Source organism: Phaethon aethereus (genome assembly GCF_964289735.1).
Source record: "Phaethon aethereus genome assembly, chromosome: Z".
Lineage (NCBI taxonomy): Eukaryota > Metazoa > Chordata > Aves > Phaethontiformes > Phaethontidae > Phaethon > Phaethon aethereus.
The window spans coordinates 2,189,846-2,206,956 of record NC_138577.1 but is presented as its reverse complement, the minus strand read 5'-3'; the positions used below and the strand labels follow the sequence as shown (position 1 = coordinate 2,206,956).

Genomic DNA, 17,111 nt, shown 5'->3' with positions numbered 1-17,111 from the left:
TTGTTTCAACAAAACTCAGTGTTGCAGTACAGTTTTATACTGTAATGTAAAATTCAAATATTTTTTAATTTAAAAAAATACAGTAACTTTCAGTATTTATATGCTATGTTATGCCATAATGTTTTGCAATGTTTAACATCCTGTGTTAAATACCCATTCTGTAATAATTTTATAGAAACTGTGTGTTTGCATGAGCACCTGTGTTTGAGAAGATGTAGTTAAAATTTCAGTTCACAAAGTGTTTTATTGTTTTAAAAAAGTCTTAGTGTGTTTTATAATCTCTAAAACAGAATAAGTGGAACAGTTAGACATAGAGATGTAAACTGTGTACAGTACTATTCAAACTCTTAAGCTATTTGTAAGAAATCAACATCATTTTATATTAAATGTAAATAGTAATATATACACTGTTGTTAAAGTCTTCATTTTTCCTAATCTAGGGCTTTACACCATTTGTCACATCTGAAAAGTCTTGTTGAAGAGAACAATAACCAACAAGAGCAGACCGATGATCATGAAGAAGATAAACAAGAAGGAAAGAATAATCTGTGAAGCTGATATCTAGGAATATTTTAATACCGTGTAATTTAAATAATTTGTCAGCCTGACCACTGTTCAAAATTTTTTTGAAAGCTGAACCAGTGCATGTTCTCAAAAATAATGTTGTCGGTGTTTCTGTACATACTCGTTCTTTTCATTAACTACTTCAAAGCTTAATTGAGTATTAGTGCTTCCAGTAGGATCTAACAATATGTGACAAAAGATACAGCTTTTTAAAGAATACTTAATTAAAATAATGTGAATCTTTTCATGGAAGAATCTCTGTTTATAAAAATAAAAAAAAAAAAGCTATTTGGCCAGTTCTAGTCATCTCTTCATTACCTGGCCTGTTAGGAACAGGGAGAGCTCAAGATCATGTGTAAAGTTAAGTGTAGGATTAGCAATAATATAATTACATTATATTTTAAGTGCTGTTCTTTCTAACAGGACTTGAGTTGATGTAATTGGATGTTCCTTGTTCCCTGACCACAAACTTACCAACTATATTGTATCAAAAAGTGTCTGAAGTCTTTTTGAGTTGTCCCCCTTTCACATCCTAGTAAGGGATAAAATCCTTCAGTGGGCATAAATAGGTAGAGAAGTAATAGAAAATGTTTTTCTCAGCATAATTGAATAGAACTAACTTGTGAAAGCCACTGATAAGTACTGGAACTTGTGCAGGGGAGGGAGGAGTAGGACTTATCCCATTTGACAACACCAAGTTGAGAGACAAAGAGAAAAGCTGTAAGAAATGATCTGGGTTGTGAATTGAAGTATATTGACTGAACATTTTGAAAGAAGCCTTTTGTACCTCTTCTGAGACCTATGTAATGTCACCTAGCATTTAATACTGTCAGTAAACAGAATAGGTATGGCAATATGCCTTTCTAGTGAGCTGTTTCCTTTTAATCTGTATATTTATAGGTACACATGAGAAAGCAGGTACCTGAGCATGTACTGATTCTGAGAAATTAAATAGAAAACAAGAAAAAGTAGAAGGAAGATTAGCTATGTATTTTTCCCATCTTCCTGTTAAGAATTAGTAAGTAGAGACATAATAAATGACTTCATTTTATGACTGTCATGGCATCATGAGAACATAGGTGGATCATAACTAATATGTAATAATGTATTTCAGGCAGATTTTATTGGCCTTTCTCAAATGCTGAGAATGACCTAAAATGACCCAAAATCAGGGTACAGGCAATGAAAGTTTTTTAGAGGAGTAATTTCTTGTAGAAACTTTTATAAAGCACTGCGTTGCTGAGACATGAATGTACAAACAGACTGATACTGTGGGTATTAAGACAATACCTGTTTGCCATAGGTGATTTTATCAAAGGAATTCAGATGTGAAAGGAAAGATGAGGGTTTTTTTCTGACATCACACATGTCTGAGTGTGGATCACAATGACTTTGCTCTACTTTAGCGCTACTCTGGATGCTCTGTGTATGCTGCATGGTTTGAGCTAGTACACCTAACCTATCACAGCTCTCCTATTTCTGAAGGGGCTTGTGCCTATAGAGCTCACGGTAGAAAGGTAGATTTATTCATCCAGGTGTACAGATACTCCTTGGGGTGCTGGTAGCACAAGCAAGGTGGACTCAAAGCAAGACTTGATGCCCTGAGAGTACTTAGAGGTTATACCACATGCCCCTTGTATCCTGCTTGCAGGGGTGCATAGGACAAATGTGAAGCACCCCCTGCTCCCTTAGAACTTCTCTTGATGTTAGGGCAGAGTTTGTTTGCTATTTAGAAAGTCTTTTCCATTAATTGCCCCTCGGCAAATCGTCATACCTATCCATATTTGTGAGATTCCTCATTCTTTGGAGGGTTTTTTTATTAGCATCCAGATATTTCTTCTTTATCAATTTAATGTACTTCAGAAAATTTCAGCACAACTTTTTTTTTGTTTTTTTATGGCATGCAGAGATAGGTAACCACTAAAAGTATTGTTGACATTATTGAGTATTCATATTTACTAACTTCATATTGTTCAGGTATGAAAGGCTTTCATCATGGACAAGGTCTGCTGTGTGAGGTACTGTACCTTAGGAATATGCAAGAAATGAGTGATGCTTTCTAGCTGTGAACAATAGAATTTCAGATAAGAATAGAATAAAAGCAGCCCCAAACAAGAAAACACCATTGGTCAGTAGGTGGAGACAACTGGTTTCACATAGAAATGATTTTTTTTTTTAAAATATTATCAAGATTTTTATGGCCATTAAAGAGCATTTAAAAGAGGGATTTGATCCCTTATGTATCAACAGAAAAAAAGTAACTTTTTGGTTGTATACACTGGTCAGTTCTTGCAATTATAGCTGAAATTTAGTTTGCTTGTAAGTTAGAATAAAAAAGTTGCCACTCAAGAAAAATAACTGAATACATAAATCAAGTACTAAACAAAAGTAATTGCCATATCAAAGATGTCAGTGATGTTCTTGGCCTTGAACTTCGACCAGAGAAAAGGAATTTTATTGAACTACAGTATTGCATAGTGACAGTGGGAAAAACGAAAAGGCAGGCAGAAAGGCAGAGATAGGACTTGGAGGAAATACTAAAATAAAATTGCAGAACTAGATAAAAGGAAAGTCACCGTTTCTCGGCAAGTTACAAGAACTGTTTGCTAACGATGTACACAAGTATTTGTGATCCTATGTATTTGCATATTTAGGAAATTTTTATGAGGGCACTTCCTGAATTACAGCATATATATATCAGTAAAAGGGAGCTGAGGGAAGTAAAGGCTTTGATGAAGACAAGTATTGTGCTCTTAAATCTTGTGAAGATCCTATCTGTGGTAAGACTGTGACTTGGCATGATGGGAGGAAAATAGATGGGATTTTTGTCCCAGGGGTTTTTGCTTTTTAAAGGCTTAGTGAGAATAGTCCATTGTGATACTGGTCTTGAAATGGAATGTCTGTATGCTGCAGTTATCTTTTCCTCTGTAACAGTTAACTTGCATTAGCAAATCTTTCTGTATCGCTGTATTCACACTGATACAAAAAGGTGCTGATACAGGAAAACTTAATTTCAGGCTCCAGATATGAAGACTAACAGTGCTGCCAGCAAAGGGTTAATTTGGCTAGAGATTATACCTGGTTTAGTCTGAAAAGGAGGTTCCAAAAAACTGCAAACCCTATAGTCACTCATCATCAACCTATTAATTCTTTTCTTGTGTAACACTGACACTGGCAGAGCAGTGTATTTGTTTTCCAAGAGATGCTTGCAGATTCTCACATATATATAAGTATCTGGGATTCTGAAACCCTTTGAAATCATGATGTATATTTTCTTTCTTGTTGATCGTGGATTCTGTGCTCTACCATGGTTTTTAATTTTTGTGTCCTTCCTCAAAATATTTTGTCAACTTTGTAGTTGGTAGGTCTCTGACTGTGCAGAGAGCATTGCTGTCCAAAGGGAAATGAGAAAAACTTCTCATTAATTTAATGTTGCCAATTTGAATGGCTGAGCTTTCACAGCTCCGCCAGAGCAGAAAAGAAAGGACTGCTGAGGACAGATGGGCTCTATCTCATAAGGAAAAATAAGTGTTTCTTTAAGTTTAAGGAAGTTTCTTCTTCTTTAAGGAAGACTTTAAACTAGAATTAATGGGGACTGATGACAAAAGAATGTAAGTGTTATCAGTGGAAAGGTGACCAGAGGCATAGTAGCAGTGGGTATAGGGTTTTATAAAAAGGACTGAAGCAATACAGAAAACAGGATAGTGAATCTGTCTGCTTAACACTTAAAATGTCTATACTAGTGCAGGCTGTATGGAAACTAAATGCAAGAATGTACAATGTTCTATACAAAGGTGTGATTAAGGCAATGTAAATGTTTATGTGGTGGGATATTTCATTTGTTGATGCATTAATCCAGAAAAAAAGTGGAGGTGGCTCCTGAAGTAAAGGGGTGGGAAAATATGTTTCTCTATGAATATTTACCTTTGTATTGAAGTCTAGAGTATAGAGACAGATAATCTGTTAAAAGTGTCTTTATGATAATAAAAGGAGAAAAAAGCCTGAGTGCTGTTATGTTGAGGACCTACCATTAAGACAACCAAACCAAGCAGGAGAAGATGGAAAGAACATTTTTGTAAACTCCTGACAGAATAATTTGCCTTGAGGAGATACTAATTAACTGAATATTTGTTGGGAAAGATAAATTGAATACAGAGTATCCAGGGTATTTTTAGAGTAGGATGTTGTCATGTTTTGATACAGAAGGTGAAGGTTAATACAAGAATTTTCTTACAAGGTTTTCCAGATTTTTAGAATGGCAAAGAGGAAGAATGGAAAAGAGGAAGAATAGAAAGAAGCAACTAGAAATTCAAAGCTCTGTTTGAAAAATCCTGTGAAAAAGAGTCTAGGAAAAAGGTGCTCAGGAGTTTGACAGTTCATAAAAATACATATATTTAAGATATAGTTGCAGGATAGCCTAACAGGGAACAGTGAAAATAAATGTATGTCTTGTAGTCCTCAATGGTCTTCAAGTAGGAATCATAATGGAAATAGCTAGAATTGTCCCTAAAGATGAGTCATCTTGGTCTTTTGTGCTTTTTGGGAAGTCCAAAGCACAAAAACGAGAGACAAGGAGGAAGAGCTGTGAAAGATAATAAAATAACCCAAAAGTTCCTTATTGCTTATGCTAGTAAACAGTAAGTCCCTTACTGATATAAGGGAGGACCAAGGAAAATTTTGGTCCATGACCTCCTTGCAGAGAGTAATAAATGATGTCAGTGAAAGCAGAATGTTTACTTAAAACATCAGTGGCAACGGGCAGTGAATAAAGCTCAGATTACGACAGGGAAAACGTGATTGATAGCTCTTACGCAAGCTACCTATGTTCAGTGGACTACGCCTACCAGCATTAACACTAAGCTCTTCGAGAAACGGCTGAAGCTCTCTGAATTATCAGTAAAATTTAGAAGTCAGTGCAGTCCCATAAGGGTCTAGAAATGGAACTAGCAAAGTAATTTTTAACAAAAAGTCAGCTAAATGATACCAAAGAATTATAGGGCAATAAGCTTAACCTCAGTTTCCTAGAAGTTCAGAAGTATGTAATCAAACACGGAATATATCAAGGAAATAAGGCAGGGATAAAAAGAGAGAGAGATCGTTGCGAACACTGTGTATTACACAAATCTAGTTTCCTTTTTATGACTGGGTAGCAACAGTTAACGCTTGTGTGCCTCAAAACAAGGAATCATAGTCTATATTAAATTATTTTTAGGGAAGTATAAAGATGAGTGGAAAACAGTACTTGGAGAGCAGTTAACAATGAAGTCTATTGCAATTCCTTATTTTCATAATGTGGTGGGGTTAGAGAAGATCCAGAGAAGACTGACTGAAATGATCCTGGAGATGGAAGAGCTGCCTAAGAGAGAGAGACTAAAAAGGCTGGGTTCTTCAGCCTGGGGAGCGGAACATGTGCTTGTTGTTGCTCAAATCGCACAATACAGAAGTGTAGGAGGCCTTGAAGGAGCTAGTAGGAGATCTGTTTAGGACAAGAGGTGCTCTTTGTTTTAACCAGCAAGCAGTAAACTTAGGAGGTCAGGGAGTATCAGCTTGTTCAGAAAAGACTTTGTCAAAGTCATGAAGTTTTTCATAGAATAAAATCTAAAGGGAAGAGGCTATTTCCTCTGGCATCTCTCATCCAACTGTAATGTGTGCTTGTAAAGTATGAAAGGTATAACCTGGAAATAGTAGCCAGGCTATGCTCTCCCCTATCATTTCCTAAAGTCCCGTCAGAGAAAAAACACTGGGCTGGAGGTACTGCTGGTCTCACCTCGCAGGGCATTCCCTGCCTGTGGAGTTAGGTCCATTGCAGGAGGGTAAAATTTAACAGTCCTGTTGCAGCAAGAGCGATTTAGACTTGTGAAAACCTTTTTAACAATGATAATATGTAATCAGGGAAATGGGTTGCCAAAGAAATTCTGGAACCTCAACTGCTTTTGTGGTTGTAAAAGTAGGTTACACAACCTGCCAAAACTGTAATTTAAATCTATTAGGTCCTTAGCATAGGTAAAGGAACTAGATGACCTCTGCTTCCCGCCCCCCCCCAGTATTTGATCATTCAGACTCTGTCCCATGGTATTGTTGTGTCTTAGGGTTCATGTGATACATGAATAATGTTAAATCTGAATGTGGAAATTGTCAGACCTTTCTGTTGTAGTTTAGGCAAGAAGAGTTTTTTGTTTTGCAACACATTTCTGCACAATGGTACTGCACTAAATGCCATTGGTGTTACTATGCAGAAGATGAGTCACTTCAATGGACTCTGTAACGTAACTGAGCACGTATCGGACTTAACATTCTTTTGTTTCAATGTTTTTCTTGTCTTCTGTGGACTAATCTCTTTCAGCTTTACTAAATGGATAACCAGGCGTTTGAAATGCATGGAGAGAGCATACAAAGCTCTTTAAAAGGAAAAGAGTGGCCAAAGAAAGAGGTACCAGTCATTTTCTTTTACAGTGCTATCAAAACATTATTAACAGAGTCATTCTGAAGATTAAACCCTTATTTTGTAATATGACCTAATCCTGTACTATTAAGAAGGACCTGAAGAAAATAAAAGTTGTAACGGGCTTCAACTGCTAAGGTTCTAAAATGCCTGGCTCCATGTGCACTAGCTAGGATCTGAACTGAGAGACATAATTCCCTGGCCCCACTTAAGTCAATAGCTAAATTCTTTATCCTCTAACTGCTGGACAAAGTAATTATCTTTGGAGAATTCCCCATTGATTTTAACAGAAAGAGCTACTTAAAAGCTCATCTTATGGTAATGTTTAGTATCTCTGCTGAGTTACACATTAGAGTACTGTTTCATCTTTTCTTTTTTTTTTTTTTTTTTGCCCTTGAGAAAAGTAATTCTCTGTAATTTTCCCATTAAAGTTTTTGCTTCTTGGGATTTGAATTCAGTTTGTTCAGTAAGAGCTGGCATATCACTCCTAAGCGGTTACGTTTGTTTGCAGTCAGCACAGTGCTGCTTCTTGGCTGTAAATGTACCAAGGCTGGTGATTTCCTCACAACATAACTCACTCCACGCAGTTGTGCTGAGGTTGAATGTTCTGTATTAGTTGTTATTATTATGTAATATGTACAGCATTCTTTTTACTTTAAAAATAATTATTGGATTGGTGCCACTGCTGTGAAAATGCTGTAAATTAAAGGTCCTTCAAATCTGGAAAATGGGGATTTTGAATGCATTTAACTATAAAGCGTTGTTCTCTGATGAGACTCTGTGGTCTGAGTACTACTGTTGTGATATTTAATTGAACACAAGCTTTAAAAAGGGAGTCATTTAAACTGAAGAAAATAGTATTACCGAATAGAATAAGGGTGATATTTTGAGAACTTTTCTGCTGGCAAAAGGAATCTATTTGTAAAGAGCTTTTGTCAAACAGATTGATGAAAAAGATCATTTTGTTAAAATCAGCAAGTGGTCTTCAATTTTTTCATTTCTGGTTGCCCAGCTTAAGAACTCAACATTCATAGCTCATTGTCAGGCACACACCGCCTGAAAAATCAGGCTTTTAAAGGCACACCAAGCTGTGCACCCAGAATCAGTAAAGAGTTTTAAGACCTGTTTGGGCCAGAGAATACAGTCTCTATTCATCTGAAGCTGCAGCTTCAGCAGCAAAGATGGCTAAGGCACAGGGAACGCTGAATATCCTCACCAAGGTGATGCTTCATGGGGCCAGAAGCGTCTTGGCCTTTATAAAGAACTTGTGTGCCTCCGTGTGCCCAGCGGCTTCTCCCCTTCACCCTCCGCCAGAGGCTTGAATGTCCACAAAGGAAATTTTCCCTAACGAACGATGCCCAGAGCAGTTAGCATGGGTGAAACTTCCCCGTTCCTCCCCAGCCCAGGGAGCTGGGCCAGGCGAGAGGTGACATAAAGCAGAGGCAGCATCTCTGCCCCAGAGATGAAGGTTTGCCATGAGTTGGTGCTACAGGTCTTCAGTGTTCTGTGAGATGGATGAGAAACAGCGATGAAAAAATCTTGACGTGTTGGTAAGACCCCAGGATGATAAAGATGTACTCGTTGAAATAATGAAAGGACAGCAAGGATGTCTGCATATATATCTTTCCCTGTTGGGGGGCCAGTAATTTGGCTCTAGCGGTGCTTCTGAAAGGCATGCCGTTTTGATGGCAAAAGAGCTATCACCAACTCTCCTGTGTGTTAAATCTAATTCTTTTTTGCTTGGGGGGGGGCTTTCTATTAATTTCAGGAAAGAAAGGGCAGCTGGTCCCTAATGAAAGTCTTTCTAGTTTGTCTGTTGGCCTGTGTTATCACCACCGCGATAGGAGTGCTGGCCCTGTCCTTGGTCTACGTAAAGAACCCTGCCTTTATGGAAAAGACGGGTGCTAAAGATGATGGTGCATCTTCCTCAAAACCGGATGAAAAAACTGTGGATATCAAATTCCAGTTCCTGAATCATCTGGGGAAATCAAAGGTAAATTGTTCATCTTGTGCAATAATATTCTAGCACGGTATATAGAAGTTTAATGAATTAATTTCACCTAACTGTTTTTTAAGTACTAGGTGATCAGTCTAAACCTGTTATCCAGGCTTCTTTTATAATCCACGGGGAGAGGCACAAACTTCCTGACAGCATTTCAGTCCAATTCATAACAGATGTTGGAAGAGGTATGGATCTCTGGAGTGCCTCTTGGAAAGCTAAATAATTGCTCCAACAAATTAGGCTTGCAAGACAAGGCAACCATTTTATGTGTGATTCTGAAATTACAGATTATGAAATTCTGAGAAACAAAACCAGAAAGATCAAATTTTCATGTAAGCTGAGTAGCACACTAACCTTTTCGTTCTTAGGACCGGAATCAAACAAATTGCTATGTTGCAAGAACAAATGAACTCCATGATCTTGTTTCAGCGAGCTAAAATGAGTTAGTTGACAATGCAATGAAGCGCTGGGAATTACGTAGTTTTCGTTTAGGTGTATTTTGATTTGTATAGAAGCGTATCCTTTGAACAAACCCTAAAGACATACACCATCTTCTAAATATATCTTTATATAAAAAATAATTCCTGATTAATTTTTGCTTTTCATCAAAAGAAGGAAAAGGACAGATAGGATAGTAGGGTCCTTTAACAACAGCCATTCTGGTACTTTTTCATGTTAGATTTAACTATGTAATTAATTTTCAATTTAAGAATGCAAACAAAAATGTTTAAGAGGAGAGCAACCCTTTTAATATGACCTTCCTCAGTGCAAGATGATTCTTTTGAGTACAAACCAGGTTCTAGAGGCAGTACAAATATTGGGAAAGGAATAGTTTCAGGTGCAAATAGTTTGTAACTGTAGAAATTTGGGAAAATGTCTCACCCAGGAAATGTTTTAAATGTTTTTAATCTAAAAGTTTAGGTGTATCTGTAACTGATTTCCCAAATCAAAGTCCAGGATGACATAAAAAAAGGAGGAGCAGGTAATTTTATTCCTGATATCACTATTTATCTCTCATTTGTAGAAACAATACTATTACATCACGACATGAGAAAATATATAAACAATTGTGAAAAGTGACTAAAATACATGCCGAGAGAATCCTCCATGAGAAAAGGACTCAGTCCCTTCAGTATTGCCCAGATCAAGAACTTTCTGAAATATTTTTGGATTGTTTGGGCACCACTGTCCACAATTAATACAGTTCTCCACTCTCATCAACTTTACAGGTACATAACTACCCAGGTGGTGAAATTCAGTGGGCAAGATTCAGGAAGGATGTAAATGAATATCAAAGTGAGGAAGAAAGGGAATTTGGAAAAAGTATCAATAACCATCGCTCCAAAATGACCTTTGGGACCTTACGGATCAAAAGCAAAGGGCTTCGGGCTCCCCATTGGCATTTTAATGCCAATGAACACGGCTACCTGCTACAGGTATTACCTGATTATTTCAGCTTTCCCAGCTGATTTTGCAGTTTAAAGCATCATGTATATATAGAAGATGTACATATGTTAAAAAAAACCCCAAAACATATATATTATGTACAAATGTAAACAGGTAATAAAAGCAAAATTACCACTGATTGATGTATGACATTAGTTTTCTTCCTTGAAATAACGTTTTCAGACGGAGATGCTTGAAATAGGCTGTTTAATGTTGGTACTTTCAAGAGTACAAAACACCTGTAGCTTTCAATGATGTATAAAAACTGAGGTTACAGAATTTTATGTACTTTTCCAAGTGCTTACAATGCTTAAAGTAATTACCATCACAGAATCACAGAGATGAAGAACTGTTAAGGTTCTTAAGCAAGCCTCTGGCTCCGTCCCCTGTACTGATGCAGGATAAGAACACCTGAAGCATATCTGACAGCTTTGATCAGTTTTTAAAAATTTTGAAAAAAGGAGTTATTACAAAATCAAAAAATAGTTGTTTGCCATGTTTCATCACACAAGCCATTAGAATGTTTGTGCTGGTACGTAAACCACATTTTTGTTTATCGTAAAAAAACAATCCTTGTTTGTCTCCATTGCCTGTGGAAACCCTCAGATCATTTTTCTTTCTCACAACTTTTTATACATGGAAGACTCTTTTGTTCCTATAAAGTCTTCTCTTTCCTAGACCAAATACCCCTCCCTTTGTCACGTGTTCCTTAAACCTTCTAAAATTCTGTCACTTAAAATGCTATTCTGCATTTAAGTTCACAAGGGCTTGTTAGAGAGTCCATCAGGTTCTGGTTTTTCCTAACAGCCTTCAGGTTACTTGAATTATTGATTTGCTGCATATGGATTAAATGAGAAAACGTTCATTACGATCGTTAAGTTCTGATTATCTTACAGGGTACTGCCTGGATTGGAGTAATTGGTGCAGATGACAGCGTGGTTACCACATACAATGTCACGGCTGGTCAAGTGATCTTCTTCCCTAGAAACACTGTGCATTGGATAAAGAGTGTAGGCTCAGAAGACTGCCTGTTCTTGCTGTTTTTTACAACTCATGAAGAACTTCAGACCTTGGATGTAGATGACGCATTTTTCTCTACCCCAGAGGATATAGCAGCGAGAGCTTTAAAGGTCTGTATGATAGCATAGCCAGCCTCTATCTAGTCTTCTACACATTAACATGGCAGTACAGGCTCTCTCTGTATTTTTGGAGAGGATCTCCCCACCTCAGCTGTTCTCTTTAGTCCCATCACTGCGGAAGGATGTACACGTCCTTTGTATAACACTGTGCTGCCCTGTGCGTTCCTTTATACACAAGGAGAAATAAATGATGATGTTCTCTCCAAGAAACTTTTTCTCCTTTTCACATTTATCCCCAGTTCATGGAGGATCCTCCGTATTTCTAAAGGTGGAAGGGAAAATAAAATAGTGAAGTCCAAAGCTAATTTTCCAATAGCCCCTTGATGAATTCTGTGGTATGAGAAGGTCTCATAGGAAACCACAGATAAGTCCATCTCCTTGTTAAAATGGTTCTTATTTGAGCTGATTAGTTGGCAATGACCCTTGAGCAAGAATGCAGCCACAGAGTTTCTGCTGAGTGTGAGGAATTTGCATATTCAAACCACAGAATTGTGATAGACCTTCCCGCCCTGAAACAGTTTGACGGGAGACAGATCAAGTTTCCTTTCTGCTCCAGATCTCTGTGGTGACCGAGAAGGAAGGGAGCAAAGGAGCAAAACAGGGCTAGGCAGTTAAAGAGATGAGGTATGTTCACAAGGCAGAATTTGTCTACCGTCAGGTACTAAGGTGAAATATTCAACAGAGCAAAATTTTAATTCCTCAGTTTGCTGTGTCTCTGTCAACTTAATATGCGTTATGTGTCCTGCAGCCACGAGGTGGAGTTAACTTCATCAGAACATTCAAGAAACAAGCAGAAGATCAAGCAGTTAACCTCCCACCAAACTTAGATGAGCTTGTACAAAATGCCACCTACGTGCAGTCTCCGGACAGCCTGGTGTGGCAGTACTTCTACAATCTCAAAGGTACGCATCTAGGAACCTTGTGTGTACGAGCTCTCTGCGTTTCCAGGGGGGGAGAGGGCTGGATCTGTAATCGATTCACTGCAATGGGAGTTAAAAAGCATGTCGAGAAATAATAAGAATTTAAGGAGGTAAAATGAAAAATATATTGGTAATACATCTGATTACTGCCCTTTGAAGATGCATAACCTGATCCTTATCTCAAAGTAGTTTACCCTTTTGATTTTAATGTTTCTATCCGCAACAGTAGCGATGAGGGCAGAATGCCGGTAAGCAGCAGGGCACGAACTAAATACTTCCCAGCTCGAGGTTCTCTATCGATGTATGTAACCAGGACTGGTATGTTCCCTGCTCCGGTTAAGTTAATCAATAACCTAAACCTAAATTTTTAATTCAGAAAGTAAAATCTAACAGGCCAGGAAGCCCTGCAGCAGGTTAGCCGGAGAGTGACTGGTGCTGAACTTCTTAGAATATCTTGCATTTGCATATGAATGAATAAACGCCTTAACATATACCTAATTATGTCCTCCCTTTTCTTTTAAAAATACAACTTCATAAAGAGCATTGAACCATATTCACTGTCTGTTTTATCAACGGTTGTATTAAACAAGCTTCCGTACAGCCTGGATCTAGTGATTATTAGTGAGGACCTAATAAACATAGATGGCAAAACTTAATTCCAAATAGTATAGTCTCTTCAGAAAGATATAAAAAGCAAATATAGATCCAGAGCTCCACACACAGCTGGTGGAGGTCATAAGAAATAGATGTGTGACAAAAATCTTTGCACTTGGAGCAAAATGTTTTTTCTGCATTGGCAATACTTTACAAAGTATTGTGACACACAATCCGTGCCATAAAGGTTAACATGAAGTAATATACTGAAAGTCAGCATCTTTAAGTGTATTGTTGTTGATAGCGATTTGGGGTGGAAAAAATCTAGTCGGAGTCTTTTATTATGATTATCAGACTACAGAAAAATACGGTAAGGGAGATGGCATAGCTGCATAAGAGATGGATTTAGCTTATCTATCCTTCATGCTGCATGAAGGATAGCTAAGTTAAATGGGCTTTCTTTTTGGTTCCAGAGGCTCATAAGATTTCAGGCCTCAGGTTTCCTACGTAGTAATGACTTGAAGTTGGCCAATACACCAGCAGGCAATGTTAACCAGACCTTGTTGGAAATGCTCATTTAGCTGTCTCTGTTTTAGGGTCAGCAGAATATCCTTTCCCAGGAGGAATCTTCCAGTGGGCTCGCTACCGCATAAATGGCACTGGACTAAATGAAACGGAAAAAATTTTTAGTGAGTCGCTGCACAAGGTATGTGCTTTCGAGGGGATAGTGTAGCTATTTCAGCATAAGGCATAGTATGCAATTTGTGTGGGTTCATCGCTGCTTTGTCATGTATAACAGGGATATAACAAAGTTCAATGGTTTTCTGAACATTCTTGTTCTGCTTTTCAGCACGAAAATACCCTTACCTTAGCAACTCTCAGGATACTCAGCAACGGACTGGGGCAGCCTCATTTCCACTTCAATGCTAATGAGATGGGTTATGTCATCAGCGGCTGTGGACAGGTAATATGTTACGTGGGTGACGGATAAGTCAGTGGAGTTTTGGCTTTATAACAATTACAGACCTAATAAGTGATCCCCAGCCCTGATTAATACTACTACAATTAGTAGTATTACAAAACTTTCAGTGTCCACACTTTCCTTCTCCATACAAAATTTTGATCTCGGTTACATTTGTGGAAGCTTCTCTAGTCGAAGTGGAGTTATACAAAGGGCAGAATTTGTCCATCTTGTTAAGATGTTCACATGCTTATGACAGGAATCCCCACTCTCCTGAACGCTGGGAGCACAAAAACAAAAAAGCAATACTTTTGTCTTAGCACCTCTGAGGAACAGATAAATAGAGAAAAAGTAGTGAGCACTAAGATTTAGAGTACAGGATTTTACTGTATGTATTTCACCCAGTGCAAATTTGAAGTGCAAAGATAATTGAGGTGGAATGGTGAGACTCCATAATGTAAGGACTTAGCATGTTCTTACTCAGGAATTTGCCTCTACCTTTTTGGGGTCTCAGTGAAAGCACTGATGCTACACTAGCTGATTTCAGTGCCTTGCTGGGGCTGTTGCTGTGTATTTATCCAATAGCAGCACCGTGAAAATTGCTGTTGTTGAATATTGCTTCTTTATTTGCAATAGGTTGGAGTTATTCTCTCCTCTGGAGTCACCGCCAACTTCAACATTGGCATTGGAGATGTCATATTTTTCCCTGTTGGAACCCAACATTATATCAAGAGCGTATGTGATGAGGATTTGTTTTTGATTCTAGCCTACAGTACAGGAAATCAGGTGAGAATTCATAAAAAAATGTTCACCTGTACATGATCTTATGCTTTTCTCATGCACGTAAGCTTTATGCTTTGGTGCACACCTTTCAAAAGAAATTCTAATAATAATGTCAAGTACACCAACTGCAAATTCCCTTCTGGTGTGGAGGGTTGGCATGCAACACCTATCAAAACTCTGTACATGGAAACAGAAGGTGGGGAAGGCAACGAAGAGGTCTGTGGTAGGGTGTGACGTGCTCGTGTGTGTGTGCGCGCGCGTACACGTATGTGTGCGTGAGAGAGATGGAATTCAGATCGTGTTTGTGCATGAGGTACTGACGGAGCTTGTCCTTGGGCTGGCTGGACAGGCTGCGGATCGTTACAGGCTGAGCACACGCGAAAGGGAGGGATCGTCACAAGCCTTGAATGAGTCTATATCCTAGGAGCCAGATCAAGGGTGGGTTTATCTAAGGTTACACATATCCAGCAATCTTGATAGCCCAGGGTAGGACCTGTCATCACTTACATACTTTCATATTAATTCATTTTCCTCTTGGATTTGAGGTGCACTTTAATATTCCACATCATTAATACTGTAAAAATGATCAGGTAGCTCTGATTATTCTTTTTAAAATACTGTCTTTTTCTTCACAGCTGGAAACTCTTCGTATGAATGACTACTTCCATGGAACAGCAGATCATATCCTTGCTCAGCTTTTTTTCAAGAACCAGGCTGAGTTTAAGAAGTTTCCAAAGGCTGCCAAAAAATTAGGAAAATAACCTCTCTCAGCAGTTAATGGGTCCAAGAATTTTTTGACAATCACCGTGTTTCTAGCAGTACTTTTTGGTACCTTTCTTGATGTTTATCCAGAGGAGATGTTCAGAAAACAGAAGAATTAGAGTTTATTATAAAGACCTATTTTCTTTTCGTATTTTTGTCACGTCTTATTTATAGTGCAATGTAATTTGATTGTATATTAAAGTAATTTCTACCGTTACAAGTGCCTTTTGCTCCGCACAACATCCATTATCCCACTGCCTGACTTCCCTCACACTACTGAAGCTTACGCTGATTTTCTGTCACGCGGGCAGCCTCCTGCCCAGCAGCGCCTGTACACAAATGCAGCGCCTTGACGCAGCTCGGTCTGGCCCCAAAGCAGGTATGGCGTTACAAGCCCTGCATCCCACAGCGATGGCAGGAATGAGCTCGTCATACCCTCAGGTCATACTCACTCTCCCTGCCCTAACTGCAGTCCCGGCAGTGAGGCACCGCGTTAGAATTTAAGACAGGCAACTCCTTTTCCTGCCTTTTGCCACCAACCTGCTATCTGGTTTTGAACGAAACCTCTGAGGCTACATTCTCAGCAGGCTGTAGACCAGGGAGCAGATAAGCTCCGCGTTAGGCACCTGTGCTTCCCATGCAAAAGCTGGGGAGAGAGAAGCCCCAAAAAACTGGACCAAAAAGAAGCAAAGATGATTTCCCAGGCTGGCATCTATGCCGGTTTTTTGTGACCTTCAGGTTCCCAGTCCTTCTTGTGTAAATATTTAATTACAGCCAAGAGGATGGCTGCAACAGGGAGGCAAAGAGGTCCGAGATCTTTCTCTGTTTCCCATGGGTTAGGGCTTTTTTTTTTTTTTTTTGTCTCAGGAAATACTTGCTTAGTTCATGGGGTTTAAATCAAATCAAGATCAAAGTGGTTTACTGATTTATTATCAACACATAATAAACAAGGATTCAGTGAAATACACAGTTGGCATTCAATTTCATTTCTTATCATGGCTCTTGGTAATTCCCGGCTACGCTTTAATCCTGCTGAAGGTCATCTTCCTCTTCAGCCTTATCAGCTTGGCGCGCTGCCCTTCTGGCGGCCGTTCGCAGAGCGGAGCGCGTGGCTGCGCGGGTCCCTGCGCGGGTCCCTGCGCAAGCCTCTCCTCCCAGACGCGCCCCGGCTGCCTCGCTGCCGGCATTTTGCGAGGCTGTTGGGTAGCCACGCTCGGGATGGGCCTTGCAGACCAGACAGGAGAGGGTCTGCCTCAGCCCAGCGGGGCTGAAGCACTGACTTCTTCCCTGCCTTCAAGAAAAGAGAGCGCCGGCACGCCCAGGAGGAGAAGTTTCACTCTCACGTAATTACCCTGCAGCCCCAGCGTTGGTTTGAAAGGCCAGCAACAATGCCTAAAATAGCAGTTAGGCATAAAAGTCTCAACGCAACCTAGCTCAGGAGACCACCGTCCCACCAGAGCTCACAGGAGCAGTATTTCTTCTGTGCTACGTCCTCCCC

At 39.1% G+C, this 17,111-nt stretch overlaps 1 protein-coding gene across 1 annotated transcript; it reads left to right on the top strand.

Moving 5' to 3' along the window:
* Positions 1-6,916: 6,916 nt before the first annotated feature.
* Positions 6,917-15,612, top strand: LOC309415492 (oxalate decarboxylase OxdD-like; the record flags this gene model as incomplete). The annotated part of the gene is made up of 9 exons (XM_082013030.1): positions 6,917-6,994; positions 8,775-8,999; positions 10,238-10,444; positions 11,351-11,584; positions 12,342-12,495; positions 13,704-13,813; positions 13,958-14,071; positions 14,705-14,854; positions 15,487-15,612. The coding sequence occupies 9 exons, from the start codon at positions 6,917-6,919 to the stop codon at positions 15,610-15,612; spliced, it is 1,398 nt and encodes a 465-aa protein (XP_081869156.1).
* Between the last annotated feature and the right edge of the window lie 1,499 nt (positions 15,613-17,111).